General features: G+C 35.1%; 2 protein-coding genes across 4 annotated transcripts; both read left to right on the plus strand.

Moving 5' to 3' along the window:
• Window positions 1-151: 151 nt before the first annotated feature.
• Window positions 152-3,299, plus strand: LOC123321645 (U3 small nucleolar RNA-associated protein 25 homolog). 3 transcript variants are annotated; one of them, XM_044909365.1, is made up of 2 exons: window positions 152-517; window positions 653-3,299. In XM_044909365.1, the coding sequence occupies exons 1-2, from the start codon at window positions 276-278 to the stop codon at window positions 2,379-2,381; spliced, it is 1,971 nt and encodes a 656-aa protein (XP_044765300.1). In that variant the 5' UTR covers window positions 152-275; the 3' UTR covers window positions 2,382-3,299. The 3 variants fall into 3 exon arrangements, with proteins under 3 accessions (XP_044765300.1, XP_044765301.1, XP_044765299.1); XM_044909366.1 differs by having other exon boundaries at window positions 152-402; window positions 538-3,299; XM_044909364.1 differs by having other exon boundaries at window positions 153-3,299.
• Window positions 3,300-4,549: 1,250 nt separating this feature from the next.
• Window positions 4,550-21,096, plus strand: LOC123321479 (contactin). The gene is made up of 17 exons (XM_044909111.1): window positions 4,550-5,076; window positions 5,131-5,609; window positions 5,673-6,202; window positions 9,983-10,085; window positions 10,147-10,328; window positions 10,852-10,980; window positions 11,037-11,198; window positions 11,418-11,555; window positions 11,617-11,757; window positions 15,372-15,544; window positions 15,599-15,911; window positions 16,702-16,935; window positions 17,471-17,802; window positions 17,861-18,029; window positions 18,121-18,254; window positions 18,455-18,638; window positions 20,286-21,096. The coding sequence occupies exons 1-17, from the start codon at window positions 4,855-4,857 to the stop codon at window positions 20,399-20,401; spliced, it is 3,741 nt and encodes a 1,246-aa protein (XP_044765046.1). The 5' UTR covers window positions 4,550-4,854; the 3' UTR covers window positions 20,402-21,096.
• Window positions 21,097-22,407: the final 1,311 nt, after the last annotated feature.

The following is a 22,407-nucleotide window of genomic DNA, read 5'->3' on the forward strand; positions in this document are numbered from 1 at the left end:
ATCTCTCTCGAATAAAGAATCACTCAAAGATTATATTACTTATATTATATTACTATATTACTCTGTAATCTTTGTAACCACTATTCTATGTTCTAAGATTAATCTCTACTCTGTAATCTGTTTTTCTTCATGTTCTGTGCCAAAAATCCTCTTTGATTCTAATCTTTGTTCTGTGCTTAGTTTTTGATTACTGATTTGAATTTCTGAAAAGGTTAGTTTTATAGAGGTTAGTGTTTGTTCAAATATTTCGGTAAATTTTTGTACGAGAATAAATTATGGGAGGATTGAAAAGGAAACGTGAAGATAAGATTAAAAAGTCGGTAGACAAAACATCAAATAAAAAGTCACTTGATGTTGATATGGAAGTTGCTGAATCGCAGGATGAAAGTATGTCTCATGAAGATGAAGTGGAAAGCGAACAAGAAAGTTCTAACCAATCCTTAGAAGAAGACGAAGATGAGGAACTAGAAGGTACAGATCCATTCACAAAACATTTTAAAAATTCTCTTCATCCAACCCTTTTGAAGTCTCATGAAGATGAAGTGGAAAGCGAACAAGAAAGTTCTAACCAACCCTTAGAAGAAGACGAAGATGAGGAACTAGAAGGTACAGATCCATTCACAAAACATTTTAAAAATTCTCTTCATCCAACCCTTTTGAAGTCTCTTGAATCTCCATCTGGATGTATGCCTCAAGAGAAAGAAAATTGGCCTATATTAAGAAACGTTGTTATTTCAATCCCTTCTTGTTCAGAAGCTGAAAGTGACAAAGAATCAAAAAAACTTTTGGATGATGAAGTTGAGTACACTCTAGGTGGAATTCCACCTAAAATACTAAATTTAAAAGAACTTACCCCTAGATCTCTTCATATCAAGACACAAATAGCCAAAAATTTAAAAACAGCCAATTGTGCTTTGAATGAATCAATAGATGAAAGCAAATTTTTGACAGAATTTCAAAATGAACTCTTCAGTATCATGAACAATTATCAAGATTTATGTTTCACCAAGCAGACATTGAATAATATAGATTCCATGAGATTTGTGTATTGTTTACATATGGTAAATCACATTTTGAAAACAAGGATGAAAGTTTTACGCCACAATACTAAATTGAAGAATAGAGGTGATGATGATGTACCTGATGAATACAGAGATCAAGGCTTTGTCAGGCCAAAAGTTTTAGTTCTTCTTCCATTCAAATCATCAGCTTATAAAGTGATATCTGTGTTGGAGAAACTTCTGTTTCCAGAAGGGAAAAAAGGAAGTGTCATGAATAAAAAGCGATTTTTAGAAGAATACCAAGAAGATACTCAGAGAATTCCAATCCGTAAACCAGAAGAATACAAAATGATTTTCTCTGGAAATACGCATGATGATTTTACTATGGGTATATCTATCACTAGAAAAGCTTTGAAATTATATTCGGAATTTTATTCTTCAGATATAATTATTGCGTCACCAATGAGTTTGAGGAGAATAATAGGTGCTAAAGGAGATAAAGAAAGGGATTATGATTTTTTGTCATCAATAGAGTTACTTATTCTGGATCAAGCGGACATTTTCATGATGCAAAATTGGCATCATGTTCTCCATATCTTCGATCATCTCCATCTTAAATTAAGAGATTATAAAAGACCTGATTATGCAAGAGTTAGGCTTTGGAGTTTAGATGGCCACGCAAAATTCTTTAGGCAAACACTTATATTTTCAACAGTTAATGCACCCCTCATTGCATCATTGATTACTACAAGATGCCATAATTTTGCTGGAAAAGTTATTGTGAATAAACAGTTTCCTAATGGATCAATATGTGATGTAAGAGGTGAGCTACAACATGATTTTTATAAGTTTACTGTTGAAAAAGCTACTGATATACCACAAAAAAGGTTTGAGTTCTTTATGCATAATGTTTTTCCTCTATTCCAAGAGCAATCAATGAGACAGGTTCTGATCTATATTCCTAGTTATTATGACTTTGTGAGACTCAGAAATCACTTTATGAGAGAGTCCATAAATTTCAATCAAATCTGTGAAACAAGTCCCAAGAGTAAAGTCGCTGAAGCAAGAGATTTGTTTTGTAATGAGGATGTACATTTTCTTCTCTACACAGAGCGATATCATTTCTATAATAGAATAATTCTCAAAGGAATAAGACATATTGTATTTTATGACCTGCCAAACTATCCTCATTATTATAGTGAAATGTGTAATATGATGAACAATGAAAATCTTCTGAAATCTAAAAGATGTCTTAGTAATTTTACTGTAAGTGCTATATATACACAAGCTGACTATTTGAAATTGATTCCAATAGTAGGGTCCAAAAAAGCTAAAAGTATGTTTGCTTCTGAGAGAAATCTTCACCGAATCATGATTTGAAGTGACATAATTTATTATTTCTTATAATGACAAGGCACTTGGAGAAATATTTTGATATAACTAATAAATGCACATTTTGGAGAAGGGAGAATATTTGAAATATGATTATAGTTATTAGTATACAGTATTACTTCAATGGTTCAGACAATCGCTAGACCATACACTCCAGTAATCCGGAGACTGCTATGATTCAGGCATTTTGAAATTTTTACCTCTGAAATCCGGGTGCGAAAATATCCAATGCATAACAATAATTGAGTAATATATATTTTTGTCTCAACAAGTAATAAACAGCTGCATGACGTTTGGAAAACGGCACTGTGCGCCGACAGAATCTTTCTTTGTGCATTTGGCTTCTAAACTTCCACTTGCTGAAGGCTCTTCAATGCTTCAGTGAAGAGTCTGAAATATTATAGCACCTTGATGCAGGGAAAAAAACATGTCGGAATTATTATTTGTTTGAAAATCCTCATTTTACAAGTCGATGATACGAGCATGTCCTGGAATGATATCTGCCTGGACTACTGAAGTTATACTGTATTTCAAGCAGTTGGAAATGATTTACATTTTCCAATTTTTGTAATTTCTGTTCCACATTTATTCTAGTGATTCATCTGTTTAGCTCTATGCTCTTAATTGTTATCTCCCCAGTTGTCTTATCTCCATGACTATATGTGTACATTTGTCCAGTTTAGAGGAAACACCCTATATGGCCTATATAGTGTGAATTAACATCTGATAACCTTGTGTGACTCCATTTGTTCTTAGGAATTGGTCCTTGTGATTATTTTTTTGACATAAATTTTTGCTTCACACTGTGATTATATTGAAGTTATTTGTAAATATTAAGTCCTACTTGTTTTTAAATTGGCCTTATTGTACATATAACTTGTAAAAACAATAAATATTAATATTTTTTTTTTGTTTTTTTTGTTTCGTTCTCATTTTTTTTAGATATTTCGTATCAAAGTTATACTCTTTTACTGTTGATATCTCAACAAAAACTAAATTTTTCACGAGAAATTCAACTGTTCGTTTTTACGGGTATAAACATATGTAACAATTCTAATTATAGCCTGATTAACAATTTTTTTGAAAAAAAAATGGTCACAAATTAGTGTCCATATCTTCAAAATCCCTCATTGTAAGAATTTCTTTTTGCGAAAGTGGAACAAGAGAATGTACGCTGGTACTGTTTCTTGTATAACTTATGAGGAAATATTATACAGGGTGTCTGAAACAGGGGTCCAAAGTGATCCGCAATAAAACTATTATATCTCTTTTTTTTCAAGCGGCAACCCCAAAAAACGCGCTGTAAAGGGCGCGATGAAAACAGCTCTGTTAGGGGGCACAATAGACCTTAAGGTCGCAGTCGCACTGTAACCCCTTCTCACTGTATACTATATAACCCCAAAACATTGAATTTCCAATAGATTGCTGGTCAAATACTAGTTAGGGTGTCCCAAACATTTAATTCCTTTAAAATCAGTAGTTTCGCCGTTATTGAATAAAATTCGAATTACTAAATTATAGGGTTGCCATTTGAAAAAAATGAGATATATCATAGTTTTATTGAGGCTCACTTTGGATCCCTGCTCCAGACACCCGGTATAAAATTTCCTTATAAGTTATACGAAAAAAGGATCAGCGTACTTTCTCTTGTTCCACTTTAGCAAAAAGAAATTGTTACAATGAGGGATTTTGAAGAAGAGACACTAATTTGTGACAATCTTTTTTTCAAAAAATTAGACAATCAGGCTATAATTCAAAAATCGCTTGAGTGATTGCGCATATCATACATCAAATCAGTGTAGAATTGAACGCAGAATTTGAATTTGTACGTATAAATATACTTGGTGTTGCATTTAAAGTTATATTCGTTTCCGATAAAACCGGAAGTAGATTCCGCTTGAAAATATTTTACAATTCAAGTTGTACTCTAAAACTGTTTTACATTTCCTTCCTCGAATATGTCTAATGAAACACTTAAAAAAATCAGTCTGTATACAATCAAAGAGTAACCAACTTGGGTGTTGGTTACTCTTTGATACAATGCACATATTACCAAAGAGCAATCTGTAATCACTGATTCAATCAAAAATTTCTTTGGATTCAAATTAATTTTTATTATTGTCTATGGTCTATGACGTTGACGTTGACCGTTGACGCACTTAATAATTAATAAACAACAAACTAGTGCGCCTAGAGATGATTCATTCGTCATGATTTAAGTTTCTCATCAAGGAAATTGATAATTATTATATATACATTCCTCTTATATATTAATAGTTTCCATTGTTTAAATGATAATCAGTAATGTGAAACAAATTCTTCGTTCATTTGTATCTTAATCTTGCTTTGAATGAATTCAATAGCCACTCCCATCGCATAGGAGATGTTGAATTGAAATATTCTTGAAACGATATACGCGTAAAAGTGTGTAATCTAGTTGAAGTTTATAATAGCACCAGGAATGTGGATTTTATTATTCTTGGGATGTTTGTCCCTTATCAGTGCACAAAACAATTTGCAACCTGGACAACAGTACGACTATGCTGGCAGCCCTAACTATATGAGCAATGAAATATTTTATGATTTTAAATGCCCTGAATACTGGGTGCAACATTATCAATCCTGTTATAGATTTGTGAAATCTCCACAAAGGAATTATCATGATGCACGGAGAGTTTGTCAAGTAAGAACTGAAGGTTTTGATTTGAATATTATTATTATTATTTAAATATTTCAGACGTACTCAGTAGATGCTGGTGGTTCTGACTTGGTGTCTATAAGTAGTTCTGAGGAGCATGGGTTTTTGGTTCATCAATTGAATTTAATAGATCCTCAGCATAGAAAATGGTATATAGGCGCTCACCAACAACAACCTAACTACTGGGCAAACCCAGACGGCACCCAGTTAACTAATATGGAAAGTGCATTTTTACCTGACAATGAACCTTATGGGAAAGATTATTTGGCCTATAATTTTACCAGAAATGTTATGCATTGGAGTTTCCAATTGGTTAGAGGTGATGAACCATTTTTATTTATATGTGAAGCAAATATTCAAGCAGTTCAAAGATTGGTGTCGGATGAAAGAGATTATACATATGGTGTTGATATTGCGGATAGGAAGACAATTCCCAGAGGTCCTTATTTCATCAAGCAACCAAAAGATGTCACATTTGATACGTCTATGAGAACTTTGTATAACGTAACTAGTTTGAGGTATATCTTATTCCAATAAGGCTAAAGTGAAAATTTCATTGAATTTTTTGTGTTTATTTTCAGTTGCTTAGCTGGTGGTTACCCAGAACCTACCTATGAATGGTTCAGAGAATACTATGAAAATGATAGACTGGTTGCAAGAAAGATAGATCCACTTGAAGATGGAAGATATACTGTTAGTGGTGGTGTTTTGATAATTTATGATCCTCAACAAAAAAAAGACTATGCTACATACCACTGTAAAGCAACAAACAAATTTGGCACAATCATATCAGAAAGCGTGCAACTGAACTTTGGATTCATCCTAGAATTTGTTCTGAAACGTTCACCAGAATCAGGAGACCAAAATTGGGGAAAATCTATATACTGTGATCCTCCAGCCTATTTTCCAGCTGTGAAGTACTCATGGTCTCGTGATTATTTCCCAAACTTCGTCGAAGAGGATAAACGTGTCTTTGTATCATATGATGGTGCTCTCTACTTTTCAGCATTAGAGACCATTGATAGGGCTACTTACAGTTGCAGCGTAAGATCAGAGTTCTCTGACTCTGGAAGAAATGGGCCTTTCTTTCCTTTGATGGTGAATCCTCATTGTGAGTAAATATTCATTTCATGAACAATGACCATTGTGACTATAATCAGAAATGAGGGTTTACATACAGGGTGATTTTCTATGGTGGCCTATTAGATGCTTATGGAGAACTAATCATAATTTTCGGCTGAAAATTTGTATGTTGAGATTTTTGATAATGAACTTTCTCCCTGAGATATTTTCAAATCTCTCCTACATTTCGTTATACCGAAAACAACCTACAACTTTTCTGTTTCTGATGGTACACCAAGCATATTTTTGCATCGTGTTGATTTGATGGCAATTTCAACAGTTATTGGGATTTATAGGAAAAAATGGTTCAAAAGGGGGAGTAATTTTTTTTAACTTTTCTGCTGATGAGGCTTTTTAAAAAATCTAACATTTTGAATTTTCCAATATTTAGTATTATGTTTATGAGAAGATCATCAAATCGAATTAATCAAAACTCAAGATCGTCAAATTACGATCTATATTTTTTATCGATCAATTCTACATAAGCTTTGTTCGTAGAGTGGTTCACAACGGTTGTGAACTGTACAGAGCAAGCGCAATTCCATTTACCAAGTAAAATCTTGTAATGAGGGAAAAGTGCCATTTCAAATTACTTGATGACATGTAATAACCAGATAATTGAAATATCGAAGGTATAGGACGGGAAACAGCGCGATTTCTTTCCTCCATTTGATTTTTCAAATGACGATTGCACGTTGCACGATCTACTCGGAAGTAAGTTGTGTTGAGCCACATTTTCGGAGATGTTCCTGTGCACATGTCTATATATCTATATTAAATGCAAAAAAAAATCAGAAAACTCCAATGAATTCTTGAGTTTCACCGATAGCGAATTCCAGTGTTACATTTTTGCACCACGTTTATAATATAGATTCAATTCATCGCTACCAGTTCAACTGATTGAATCTGCAGTAATATCGAATTCCATTGGTGAAATTAGGTTCAGATCTTTTGGAATTATTATAGTGAGTTACAAATATGCACTTAGTGCAATAAATACTATAAACTATGCTATAAACCCCAAAAGTCAACCAATTCATGGTTTGGTCTAACAATTCATGAATAGTCAATAATTCCTTCTGCCAAAAAATTTAGATTTGGACATCTTACCGTTGAGATACTGATATATTTGCAATGAAACCTGCAAAATTATTGCACTGATTTTCTGACAAATCATATAAATATCACAATTATTCACCCATGCGTTCAATACACATAAGTCCCGTATGAATCAAAAAATAAGTTTTTTTAACAAATGAAATGTATTTATTTCTCATTCATACTAGATGAACAATTCGACTGACATAAGGTAGGAAAGTATTGGGAACGTTCGATTTGAAATCTTAGATAGAGGAAGGCGATCTTTCTTCTATCTAGCACTCAGTATAAACAGTGCTTTGAAAAAGTAAAGAATAACTTCATTATTTCTGAAACTAAGTGTTTTTCTAAAAAATTCTCTGAAACGTCGATTTTGTTTTAAACAAAGGTACTTTTTACATACGACCCATATTTGTTACGTGATCGATTTCAAGTGTTTATCTGACAGCAATACAAAACATTCTCGGTCGCTGAGGCCACTGTTAGACAACCATAATTTTTGACAATGTCTATGTAAAATGATAGGCTCTATCAATTGGTATGGTCATTTGGGTGTTGCCATTCAAAAAAATTATAGATTACATCATATCTCAAATAACGTTTACGTCACAAATATGAGTCGTATGTCAAATAGTGCCTTTGTGCCAAACAAAATCAACATGTTACAGGATTTTTTCGAAAACCTCTCAGTTTCATCAATAATGAATTTTTTCGTAACTTTTCAAAAGCATTATATATTACAATTTCTTTGGTTTTATCTAATAATTCGTTTGTTAATCAAGAATTCATAAAATGTCAAAACTATTTATCAGTTTCCAGAAGTCTCAAAATAATCAAGCTTTTGAAATGGTTCTTTTCTCTTATTCCAAGTTTTTCTTTGATAACCCTGAAAGTTTCCATATTAGGTCTAAGGTTAATTTGGGTAAACCCTCTTTTTTCATACGTGAAATCGACAGAAACAATTGAATATACAGGGTGATTCATAACTATTGGGACATAGGCTAAGGGCAGATTGTTTGGACCAAAATATGGCGATAGGACCAAATATACCTCAATAAAATATTGGTGTGGAAAAAGATAGAGGGCGTTAAAGTTGAATTTTTTCTTTCGTTTTTTGCTAATAATTTCACTGTATATTTTTTCATCTGTTTTTAAGAAAAACACAATTGAACAGTTCAGAGCATCGGAAGGGGATTTGAAGTAACGATTTATTCATTTCGACGATAAAGCATAATTAAAAACAATGCAACAAAAAAAGAATAAACTTAAATTAAATGTTCTACGTGGCCTCCTCCGACTTCTATGCCTTTTCTAATTCTTTTAATAAAGGAATTTCGAACTTCGAAGAAAATATTATTCTGTTTAAAAAACTTTAACGCCCTCTATCTTTTTCCACAGAAATATTTTATTGAGGTATATTTGGTCCTATCGCCATATTTTGGTCCAAACAATCTGTCCTTAGCCTATGTCCCAATAGTTATGAATCACCCTGTATACTAGCTAGTAATTTGAAAATCATAGGTTTGATGAATTTGATTTGTCCAACTTGATGATCCTCTCATAAATATACATTTTAGGTTCAAACGGCGAACAGTGTTACAGTACTACATAATAGAGAACTTGAAAATAGTAAAGAAATTATTGTAAAAAACCTCCCCAGCAAAAATATTCCAAAATGTGTGTAAACTCTGGTTTTCACAATTTTTTTCATAAGAATCCCGAGAAATCATAAACAGTTGAGTTATTACCCAAGGTATGGTATATTGTTGAAATTGCCATCAAGCTATCTAATGATGCTAATATTATTCTGGGTGTGCCATTTGAAATAAAAAAGTAGTAGGCTGTTTCCGCTATAACCGGAAGTTGCAAAGGTCTGAAAATATTTTAGGGACAAAGTTCATTGTCCAAAACCACATAATGTAAATTTTCAGCACAAAATTATGATTACTTCTTCACAGAGGTGAAGTGGTTTTTCAAAAACTTCTGATGGGCCTTCATGGTCATCATCTTATGTATTATTCAAGTGTCATTATTTTAGTTACAGAATATGAGAAAATGAATTTTTTTCCTGGATTTTTCAGAAATTTCAATAGTTATTCTATTACTTGGGGTTGAAATAAATCAGATCATGAATATCAGTCTAGTTCTCTAGTTAAAAATATTGTAACTAACCTAACTTGTTTTATACAGTAAGATGTTACTCACGAAATTCATATCCTTGGTACTTATTTTCTAGAAAAATGCTCCAACAGGTCAATTTTTATTTTACATGCAACCTTTCATGTAGAAATGAGGAGTTTGCCATTTCACCTCTTGGAGGGGATGAGGGTATTAGAGTTTTTTGAATGTCAACCCTAACTTTTTGTGCTAGAAATGGATAAACTTTTATTGCGAAGGATTTGGTCAATATTTGGGTTCTTTTATTACCCTCAACTACCCTCCACCCCTCTTCAAGTGTTTATGACACACTCCTCAACAATTGAAGAAACTTCAAGCAATTTACATAGCATTAGAAATGCACACAAAATGTTTGTGTTGATTTTACTCATTGTACAACGAGAATTTCTTGGTTCATACAGTAATAAGACTCCTATGAGGATTTATTGAAACAAAAATTGATATAGTTTTCCTACAGTCATTCAAATGATAATGAACATGTGGTTATTTCCAGCCAATTATCAGCAGTTGAAGTTTCCAAACAGTTTTCCCAAGGCTTTTCCAGAAGCTCCAGTAGCAGGAAGAGAAGTTCGACTAGAATGTGTCGCTTTCGGATAGTGAGTAGAAATTTTTTTTTCAATAGTACTTAACACGATAGTCACACAAAATATTTTTCAGTCCTGTTCCTAGTTATAATTGGACCAGAACTGGCTCTTCTTTGCCTAAGAACTCGTATTTAACTAGTTACAATAGAGTTCTTGTTATCCCACATGTAGAAGTTGATGACCAAGGGGAATATACATGTAGAGCATATAATGACAGAGCAAGCATCGCCAACAGTGTCATTTTGGATATCCAAGGTAATTTGAAGTTTATTCAACATTTATTTATTAAGCTGTACAACCATTTTACTAAATCTAAAAAACAAGAATTAAGAAAAGAGCAAAAAGAAAAGACATTCCAGCTAAAAGGCTTAAAAAAAACAAAAAGTGATGCATATAAATCAATATTGTTCTTGGCTCATTAGAATATTTTTTTTTATTTATATATTTTTGAAATCGAATAGGGACTAATTCAGCAAATCTAAACCTGACTCATTAGCTGCTCTCACTGACCTATCCATGGGGTTGTTAAATGAATGATATTACTGGTGTGGAACTCAGTCGCCAGAAAATCTTTGTCGTAAATAAATATTTACTGCATTAGTTCAATCTTGCCAGAAGGTGTGGACATCAGTGTGGGCATTAAGGAGCCAACTGGATTTGCTACAAAATTTTTCTATTAATATAATTTTTTGGTTTTTAAGTGAAACTGCGTTGCCGATAGTGATGTTTTATGTTATAAAGTTTTACAAATTGTCCCTGATGAAATAAATATTTTCAGCTGAGCCCAATTTCACTATTCCATTGAAAGATAAACACATCGATAAAAGAGGCGAATTAGTTTGGACTTGTGAAGCATTTGGAATTCCAGACGTTAATTACACATGGTGGAAGGATGGTAGACAGCTAGGTATTTTATGATGTCATATATTATACAGGGAACATTTCTAATATATTTTGTAACAGTGTTAGGTTATTTATCGCCAGAAGACAGAGGAAGAATCAACATTCAAGATAATGTACTCACAATTAGTCCAGTTGATGAAGACAGGGATCCCGGGATGTACCAGTGCCGTGCTGCCAACACATTGAAAACGAAATATTCTTCAGCACAATTAAGAGTACTGTGTAAGTACTTACTAAGATTCATCCCAGTCTCCTCTCCTCCTCGGCATACGAAAAAAAAGTATCGCGTCCGTGCAAGTGGTTCTGCCAATAATCACAAATTTTAATCCCAATTGAGCATTGTAATTTTTTTAATAACAAATATTGGCTCAGCCTATTTTTTTACTCCTCCAAGTATTTTCCTCGAATTTTCGCTCTATTTGCTTATTCCTCAATTTTTAGCATTCAAACCATCTTTCAAGAAACATCCTGTGGAATCTGAAACCTATGCAGCTGAACATGGAAATGTAACAATTAAATGTAATCCCGAAGCTGCTCCTAAACCGAAATTTGTTTGGAAGAAAGATGGGAATGTTATAGGTATTTTAAAAACATTCTCAACACCAATTAGTGTTCTACTAAATATTAACATAATTTTTAGGATCAGGTGGTCATCGAAGAATTTTGGAAAATGGAAATTTGGTTATCAGTCCCGTCTCCAGAGACGATGAAGGTCTGTACACTTGCATGGCAAGTAATCCTCTAGGGGTCGATGAATCAAAAGGAAGGCTGATTGTTTTGCGTAAGAAAAATTTATCCTTATTAATTATTAACACAGTACAGTATCATGTAGGCAGGTACAACACTGTCTAACCATGATACATCTTTTAGCTTATGGTCTGGTAAGAGGGTTACATTCCACTGCGACCTTAAGGTCTATTATGCCCCCCATCAGAGATGGGGCCATCTACAGTTCGCTCTCCAGCTCTAGAGTTCCCATGAACTCCAGTTTCTGGAAGGGCTTCAAGCAAGCTAAATCCTCATTTCTCCTATAATTTTCTTGTTCAAGACATTCCTTGCGCAGGCTTGCAATGGCGAGGCATTCTGTAACAAGGTGAACAGGAGTTTCCTCCTCTCATCATATGCTTCCTAAGGCAAAAATGTCTTGGGAGGAAGCAAGTGAGGAGGCGTAACTTATTCTTACTGAGATCCAAATACTTTTTATATCTTCTAGTTTCCCAATCCCGAAGGAAATTTTTGGAATCATCCATTCCTGGAAAGTTCCTCCAGAGTGTTTCTCTTTTAGTTTCTTCCTTCTCCAGAAACCCTTTCTTGTTGATGCATTTTCTTTTACCAATACAAGGTGCTGGGCAGCAAGTGGGGTTTGGGCTCCCTCTTTGCTATTAGACCTCCCTCCACTTCACATTTTTGTCCAGGGAGAGGCAAGACTAGCAACCCACAGGCTCCACCACCTTACCGTAAATGAGCCTGACAAACTCACTTTCGTGCCCAGTCGTCTATCAGTCCAACTGGAGACAGACGAGGTGATGGGCATGAGAACTGATCAAATAATCACTAGAACCAGCACAGATGGAACCTTCAGTTCTCTGATTCCAAGCAGAGACGAATGGCTCTGTCACAAGGAATTCTATCTACAGGGAACTTGCTGGTTTACTGATGGCTCCAGAACCAGTCAGGGATCTGGAGCCGGAGTCTACAGCCGTAGACCGCTGACTAAGCTCAGTGCCAGTCTGGGAAAGTCGGCGACTGCTTTTCAGGCAGAAATCTTCGCCATTGATCTGTGCGCAAGCCATTTGCTTAACATTGTTTGGGCGGGCAGATCAATAAGAATCCTAACGGATAGTCAAGTTGCGATTAAATTTCTCGCGGCAGACAAATGCAACTCGGCACAGGTATTTGAATGCAGATATAAACTCTCCAAATTGGGAAGTTGAAACAGACTGCAACTGATTTGGGTACCTGGACACTCTGGCTTCAGTGGCAACGATGCATCGGATGCTCTAGCCAGAGAAGGCGCAACATCAACGCTTATTGGCCCGGAACCCAGTATAGGAATTTCCAATTCCTTAATCAGGGACCGAAACAACAGATGGATAAGGCAAAAGGTCCTGGAGTACTGGCGCAACCGTCATGAACTACGTCACTCGCATAGGGCTATTTCAGTGACTCCCAGCCCATACACCAGTCGTTGGCTAGGATTTTCTCGAACAAATCTGAGATCTATAATGGCGGCTTTCACAGGACACTGTAGACTCAGAGCTCACCTCAAAAAGCTTAGCATCGTCAATGACCCGCTCTGCAGACTCTGCTTAGAGGAGGACGAAACAATTGAGCATATCCTCTGTGACTGCCCGGCTGCAGACAGGGTTAGACATGGAGTATTTGGTTCTCCGAAGATGATCCTAGAGGAACTCAAGAATCACTCCCCCTCCGACATCATCTCCTTTTTGGGCAGGATGGGACTGGAGGGAGAGGTCTAGCTCTATGAGCTTGCCTGTGTGCTACAATAGACCGCTTGGTCGCAGTGGCAGGATTGGGTTTATCCGTCCAACACACCCTGCAATCAGTAAATCAGTGGGCTCCCTCTTTGGCGAGTGTGTTAGCCTCTTTGATTCCAGAATGACCCGGAACCCAGACTAAAGAGACCTTGTTGTTCTTGCTCATTTCATTAGGTGATACATCTCTTTCTCACCAAGGTCAAAATTTCCAATTCTATCGGCTGCTGCTCGTGTCCATTTTCTTTTGATTTACACCCAGAGGAAAATTTTTGTGCAATTTTTTTATTTTTTGCCAATCAATATTCAATATTAGGTGTTCCAAGAGATGATTAGTTGTAATATTCGAGGTTCTTTTGCTCAACATTCTTCCAAAGAGAGATGTGCTGGGCACATCTGGGACCTATAGGACTCTCTTTTCGGTGTCAACCATTGATACCCAATAGTTCGTTTTTCACCACCTTGTGGTGTTTTTGAAAACAATGGATTCTACCCAATATGCCCCCCTTATGTTGACCGTAATTGTCGAATTCCTTTTTGAAATAGTCAACTTAGCAAAAGGCTGCTTCATTCCCCATCATGCTATTCCACAGTACAAATTTCGTAAAAAAATCCATCTTGTTTATTTCCATTGAAACTTGCGGCTGAGCTTGTTTCTTCTTTTTTGGGGAATTGCTTGTAAATTCTTTCTTTCAGCTGCCTGAGCCTTTCTTGCATTTCCGAAAATTTGTCAACTTTGAATGGATTCTCTGTTGTTCTTTCTCTTCATAAAACTTTTTCTGAAGGAATTCAGCAGAAATATTTCAAATTGTTTTCACTGTACTGTACTGATTTTTCATTCAAAGTATCAGCAGAAAGTTTGTAATTTCCATTTTCACGAAACTGTAAACTGCTTCAAACATACTTATGTCCTTTACGATAGTTGCTTGTGTCAAATTTCTTGATCTATTTCACTGCCAGAACTATAAACGAAGCTGATTGATTTTTTTTTTCGGCGAACGTCAAAGAAACGGCGCCATGAAATTGATTTATTCAAACATGAGTTATACAGTGCGAGTCTTCGACTCGTACAAATATTTTAACAGTAGATACTTGAGGTCAAGAGAAACACTTTTTTCCTTTACCATTTTTTCCGAATCGGCTCAGTTTAAAAGATCCAGGTTGTTGAAAAACCATGAAAAATTATTATTTGAGTTCCGTCTCACAAACGGTTTTATCGAATGGAATGAATTTCGGATTATCGTTTTTCATTTATTTGATTAATCTTTTTCGAACACAAGATATCACCTACGTCTTCCAGTTTTCTCATTATAATCATTACATACCATAAAAATACCAAAAATTCAAAGAACCCAACACTTGAAACTCTAGTTAGACGCTATCTAATGAATAGTTTGTGAAATAAAAGTATTCGGCATCTTTCTCGTATAATTCGCCGTTGTAATTTAATATTCTAAAATAAAAAACATCTGAAATTCGAAAAATTGGTTACTTTGACCGAATGCAAATCTCTTTAATAGATTCACAGATGTGTAGTGTCACAGATTTATCTAGTTATTCTGAAGGTAATTTTGTTTTTTGAGGGTTGGTACAGTCATTGTGAAAATTCGAAATGGCTAGATCTTTTTATCACTGCCGAATCGGAAAAAATGGTATAGAAAAAAGTGTTTCTTTTGGCCTCAACAATCTACTGTTAAAATATTTTGTATGAGTCAAAGACTCGCCATGTATAATCACGGAAATTCGTCATGTGTATCTGAAAACCCAGCCTGTGCAAAAAAGTTAACTGATACGGCGATTGATATTACTTCAAGATGTGTCTGTTGAGAACAGAATCGTGATATTCTAAAATAAAATTTGTCCACCCATAAAGGCCTTTGTTTCATTCCCTATCTTCCAGGAGGACCACAGTTGATAAAGACGTTAGAACCAAGGATCGTCTCAGCTCTTGGTAGCTCGTTTTCTCTGAACTGTCAGGCATATACTGAAGAAATGTTGGACATGGCCTACACTTGGAACCACAGACAAATGAGAATTAGGGATATAGATATCAAAAACTCTGGCAATAGAATTGTTAGTATTTATTCAAATCCATTTTCAGTTTAATTTCAGTTGTGAAAATTTCAGTATATTGATGGGGGATATCTTAGTGTGGTGAACGTTACATTCCCGGATGCCGGAGAGTATGAATGCGTGATAAAATCTGCTGTTGGTCAGATATCCTCAAAAACGTATGTAGTTGTTGAAGGGCCACCTGGACCTCCAGGAGGCTTGCAAGTTGTCTCGATACAGAAAACATCAGCTGTGATACAATGGACAGATGGAGGTTCTCATGGATCTCCAATTATTTCGTATACAATCAGCGGAAAAACTAATTGGAATTCAACTTGGGTTAATATAAGTCACAATGTTCATGCTGAGGAGGTGGAACGTTACACTGGTAAGGATATTCAGTTGCTTGAATTATATGAATATTTAAAGAGTTCTTCATCCTTTAAACTAGAAAAATGTCGATGTCATTTGTCATTCTTCAAACCACATGTCATGATCGATAAATTGCTCAAAAGGACACATAAGATCTTCATCTCAGTTTTGATAGTTGATTTTTTTTTTAATAATATGCTTGAATCCTTGAATACTATATTGTTTCCATGATTTAAGCAGATTATTGGAAAAAAATTACTTTCAAACTATTTAGATGAATTTCTTGTGTACTTTTGGGCAATTTATTGTATCAATATCCTCCTGGATTCATCAAAACAATATTCGTATCTATGTTGAAAGTTGCACATAACTCTTAAACTTAGCCCAATAGAGGGAAGTTTACATTGAATCTGAAAAGTTAACAAAGGTAGACAAGAAACACTATCAACAACAATTTATAAAGACCAATTTGTAAAGACCAATTGGATTGCCTTTTTTCTTTGTTTTTTTTTTATTAAGAGAAAAACCGCATCAACCACGAAGGTTATTAGCCACTTTGTCTGCAGAGGCTTTCTTCTTTCTTTTGTAGAAAGATGTTAGTGAAAACCATGTAATTCAGTTTTCAGTTCGAATTTTACAATGTTCAATGATTTTTATAATAACCGGGCCGCAGACAAATCCAACATTTAAAATTTCATATAACGAACACTCCAGTCGATCTTGAGTTATAAATGGTGTAACTAACAAAATAGAGACTTCTTTTATATATTGAGGTAAGCGTTATTGATTTTTTTCCAACATTCCAGGAAGAAAAGAAGCCACAATTGAAAATGTCTTAACTCCATGGTCCGTTTATGAGTTCAGAGTTGCCGCTTGGAACTCTATTGGCATGGGTGTACCCTCGGCACCAAGTCCTAAGCATGCAACTCCTCCAGACAGACCTTACATCTTTCCACAAAATATTGCTGGAGGTGGCGGAAAGAGAGGAGATTTAACTATAACTTGGGAACCATTGAGGAATGATCAGCAGAATGGTCCAGGTAATATTGCAGCATGACTGTTATTAAGATTAAAATATAGTGCAAGCATTGTGACTGTCTTGTAATATATGACATGAGCAGATTTCTGGTGGGGATAGAGTTAGTGGCTTTGTTTTAAGATTACTCCTTGATTTTCGTCAAGCTTTAGGTAATGTTTATTGCCTTCCTCAGGACGACTAAAATCCGTATCAATAACAATTTGAAATTTTAAAATAATCGGTTACTTGCTAACATGAGATTCAATATAAATCATTACAAATTAGGAATATGGAAATCCTTTTTCTGACAATGACAATTCTATATTCTTATAAAATCAAGTTGGAAAATTTCGAATATTGAGTGATGTCCTTTTATTTATGAGGTCAATATTTGAATTTATATGAACTCTTTCATTCTTTTAGTTATTATAGCCCATTCAATGGTATTATAGATTAACATGTCTGAAAATGCACACGAGTTCCTTTTACAGACAGTTTATATTCAAGAGTAAATAAAAAAATCTATATTATACATATAATACTCTTATTCTCAACAGGAATTCATTACAAGGTTTTCTGGAAGAAAATCTACGAAGAACCAGAATTTCAAAGCTTGGAGCTTAAAGAATTTGGTAATACAGGCACAGCAGTTGTAAGCATTTCACTTGATGATTACTACACTGAATACGTTGTGAAAGTACAAGCAATCAACGATGTAGGAGCTGGGCCTATCAGTAACGAACGTGTCATATATTCTGCTGAAGACATGCCCCAAGCAGCACCTCAGCTGGTGTCTGCAACAAGTTTCAATTCTACGGCTTTAAATGTGACTTGGCAGCCTATAGCTCAAGACAGAGAAACAGTAAGGGGAAAACTCATTGGTTATAGGGTAAGTTTCATGAACCAAATTAATGAAGTTTGATTTATCTTTTGTTCTTTTAATGTAGATCAAATATTGGAAAACTGAAACTAGAGAAGCAGACAGTGTGTATTACTTGTCTAGAACAATAAGACCTTGGGCTTTGATAGTGGGTCTTCAACCGGATACCCAATATTATGTCAAAGTTATGGCTTTTAACAGTGCAGGAGAGGGTCCAGAAAGTGAAAGATTCATTGGTAATATATACTTGCTGTTTGAACATTTTTGCCTACCTTCTTGGAAATATATTATGTTAGAATTTATTTAAATAATTTACCCATTTTTCAGAGAGGACATATAGGAAAGCCCCTCAAAATCCACCTTCCACAGTTCATATTCAGGCAATAAATCCTTCAACCGTTAAAGTTACCTGGCGTTATGTACAACCCTCACAACAAGAAGAACCAATACAAGGCTATAAGGTGTGTTAACTCAACATTCAAACCTCTCAAGTGGTTAATAAGATCCATAGATTTGATACATTGACTTCGACGTGGAGGATAAAACAGGCACAGACAAAAAAAAACTTTCATTTGAAACATTTTGTATCCAAGATTTTTGTGAAATTCTTCATTTATCGATGAGTGCTACCTTCTGTCAAAAAGAAAATTTTTTTTTCAAGATTCGTGTGTGGGAGTTTGATCAACCTTTGAGTTCTGCCAATGATACCATCGTCTATACAGGAGACAAACTTGAAGGATTCGTCACTGGTTTATCGCCCGGAAAAGCTTATAGAATGCGAGTGTTGGCTTATTCCAATGGTGGAGATGGTAGGATGAGCTCTCCAGAAATACGCTTTCAAATGGGTAATGTTTTGTTTCCTTTTCATTCCTAATGTTGGTTTACAAGATTACAAAAACTACGCATTGTTACTGAATACGAGGAATTCTCCATTGGTGATGCATAACATGCTTCAAAAGCATCATGTTTGTTGAGTAAACATGTATGTTTATTTGAATATGTATGTATGTATTTGAATAATTAATTATAACGGGTCATTCTTTCTTCACTACACCCCAAACTATAAGGAGAACTAGAAAAGGTTTCATGAGATTCATTTTCGGTGCTATCCACAATGACGAGCAAATCAGAAATATTTGCACCTTTCTGTCACTTAAGGTTGTAATGAAAGTAAGACATTATAGCCAGGCTGTCAAAATAAAGCTTGCTTTTGCTTTTGAAATTAGTTATAACGAATTTTCGTGTGAAATGGAAATTTTGAGAATCTATTTGTAAAGTTTGATAAGATTGGAATAATGAAATGGAAGATTAATTATGATTCATTGAGATTCTAATGAAATGAATGCCCTATATAAATGATGTTGAACATGTTAAATTTATTGATTATTTTCAGTAACATTCTTTTCAGTCGCTTTCAGTTCAAAGTCGATCGGAGCTCACTGAAAGAACTCTTTCACAGCGGCGTAGCATAGGCAATGGGTAAAGTTAGAAAGAAGATAATTTAAAATATCTTCAAAATTTGTGCTGCAGGTAACAGACGGTATTGGACAAGAATGAAATTATTTGAATTTATTTGCATCTGCAGCTATCACAGAACCTAATCATTCCGAGAATTCCCGATTAATCTCGATGATCTCTGGAATCAACACCTGATTTATCGCCCAATGATTTTTTTCTTTGCTGATATTTGCAAATCTTGTTGAAATAATGTCAAAAATTACTATGTCTAATCTGCTTAGATACATGAGATTGAATTTTTATCCTGAATTTATCTATTGTTTGACACAAAAATCTACCATTTGAACGCTTAATTTGAATTTGTAAACGACTTGCGTTTAGTTTTCGTCAAAATATATTTTTATTTTCCCTAAGATTTTTGTGATTTTCGTGGAATTATTTCTTTAGTTTGCTTACAATTCATTTTATTTTCAAACCAGTTATGACCAAAGCAAAGGAAACCAAGTACTGATTCATAGAGATGAATTATTTGCGTTCTTCATTGTGCAAATAAATTTATCTGCATTAATATGGGGAATATCGTATCGTATGGTATTTGATTTTCAGCGTCAAAACACACTGCAGCTTTAGCGCTATTGAATGAAATGCAGACTACTAGGCCCGAATATCTACGTTACATTATAATGAAATGAATTTCATGAATACTGAGACAGATCATCATCAGGAGCAAATCACACAAGTGAAGCAAAAAACGAGAAAATCCTGGAGAAAATACGAAAACACTCAACTTCATTCATTCCATAGTCTACTATGGACTGCCCAGATATCAGGACATTCAATTTTAATAAGCAATATTTGTATCAGTTAAAGTTCTTTTATTGATGAAGTCATTATGGATTGCTACTTGGGCAAATATCCATTGTAGCTTAAAGAGTGAATGGAGCTTATCTAGAGTGTCTTTTTTCATTTGTCTCATGTTAGTTTAATGGTTTGAATGTGAGTGCTAGAAATTTCTCATAATGTTTTCTTTACAGGCGATCCCGATGCTCTAGGATTAAAAAGTTCATGTCCTCAAGGGTGTTCAGTATCACTAGTTGCCTTGGTTACAATCACAACTCTTTCGCTTCTCACAAGAATGTATTTATCGTGACAGTGAGTCATAAATGTCGATAAGCCTTTTCAGTTTAGTTTTTAAAGATTCAATTGATAATTTATCTATGTCGATCAAACGACTATTCAGGTTTTCAAATGAAAGAAATTTATACTGATGAGACATTTTGCTCCAAGTAAACCTAAATTTAATTGTTGTTCAAACATATCAGTAACTCTGCACAACCTATGACGTAGAACATGCGCCAAATATAAAGATGGTGGGTACATATTCCACCATTTGATCTATGATGTACATAGTGATTTAATTATAACTCAACTAACGCATACAGGTTGGCAAACCTGATTTGTAGACATCTATTGTTTCAATAAGTTTATGAATACGCATAAATCTATCCCGCCTAGTCGGTTTCCGCAAGTTTTTTTGAATGGTTTTTTTGACCACTCTTGCAGAGCTGACATTTTGGGTGAGTCTTATTTGTTGTGCAGTGAATATTTGAAGCAATTATCAATCGAATAAGTACCTATTAAGATATAAATTTTTATTTCAAAGTGATCCAATTTCAATCCGTCCTCAAATTCTCGTATGTTTATTGTATAGATATTTTTATTACATAGAAAAGGTTATTTTTTGTATTTTATATAGAAAGACTGAACCTCATTTTATACAGCAAATGTTTTTCTATAGTTGAAGAATTTTATAAAATGAATAAAGTCTACTTTTATGTAACAAAATAGTATTTATTCTCATCACTAACTAAACCCGCCCGCTTTGCAGGACGAATTTTTTCATGGAAAATTCATCCATGAGCTGACAATCTTGTTGAAAAACCTATTTCACAAATTTTACTTTATAATTGTGCCAACTTAATCATGTAAATCGATCAGGCTTGTTCGGATAACCTCTTGATCTGCATCACTATTCTGGATGATTCCTAACTCAAATGTAACGGTATAAAGATGTAATAGAATCTTATAATAATTGGAAGAATGGATTGTGACGCCCTTCTTTCTCCATTTGTTGCCGTTTTCTTCTCCGAAGATAGAAACCCCTGGCGCTACCTCTAGTTTCGAGGACACTCGGAACCTGTAGGCTGTAGGCGGTATCCTACAGGTGTCTACGTGCTACAGTCAGAGAAGGTTATGTCCAGTGGTCAGATGTTCGTGAAACTTTGATACTCTCTGAAATATCTCTTCTGGAGAAAAATGAAACAGGCAATAAAGATGAAACTTATATTCAATATCTACTATATACACAATGCTGTCGTACAGGGAATAATGTGAGTAAGCGGTTAGTTTTGTTAGAGGTGGATGAATGGAAATATAAGAGCGAGCAAAGTAATCCGAATGCAGGATGAAACGGTCGGAGTTAGAATAAAGCAAGAGCGTAAGTAAAAACAGTGCAAATAAACTCTACGTTACGTACAAAAGGCGGGTAGTAATACCGGCAAAATCTGTTATCCTAAACGAGGCTGGTGTAACGAATGACTGCAATAGTCGGTATACTTTAGTGGACCGAAGGAAAGCTTAGCCATGGATCGAAGACAACGAACACACCCCAAAGGGTACGCTCGGAATCCAAGGCCAGAGAGGGGTTTGTCTCTGCCTAGGCGTTCGGAAATTCCGGGGGCTGTACACACCCTCGACCCTCTTAACTCCAGTGGGTGGTGAATCTCAGAGTAACGTACCTGGCAGGGGTGTAGGATGGGGCGTTAGAAGTTAACATCGTACACTCAGAAGTTCAAGAGAGATGCAGGCCGTTTGAAGCTAATAATGCATAATCTCCAAGAACTCTGGCGGTACAGTAAGGGAAAGGTGGGGTGACAAGGCTAAAATAGGAACATACCCGACAGGGGTGTAGGATGGGCCGTTTGAAGCTAACATCATACACTCCCGCACACTCGGACTTCCAAGAGAGATGCAGGCCGTTTCAAGCTAATGCATCGCCTCCAGGAAGTCAGGCTGTACGGTTGGGGGTGAGATACGGGCGGCGGAATGTACCTGACAAGGGTGTAGGATGGGCCGTTTCAAGCTAACATCGTACAC

This window comes from Coccinella septempunctata, chromosome X, assembly GCF_907165205.1.
Source record: "Coccinella septempunctata chromosome X, icCocSept1.1, whole genome shotgun sequence".
In the NCBI taxonomy this organism is placed as follows: Eukaryota; Metazoa; Arthropoda; class Insecta; order Coleoptera; family Coccinellidae; genus Coccinella; species Coccinella septempunctata.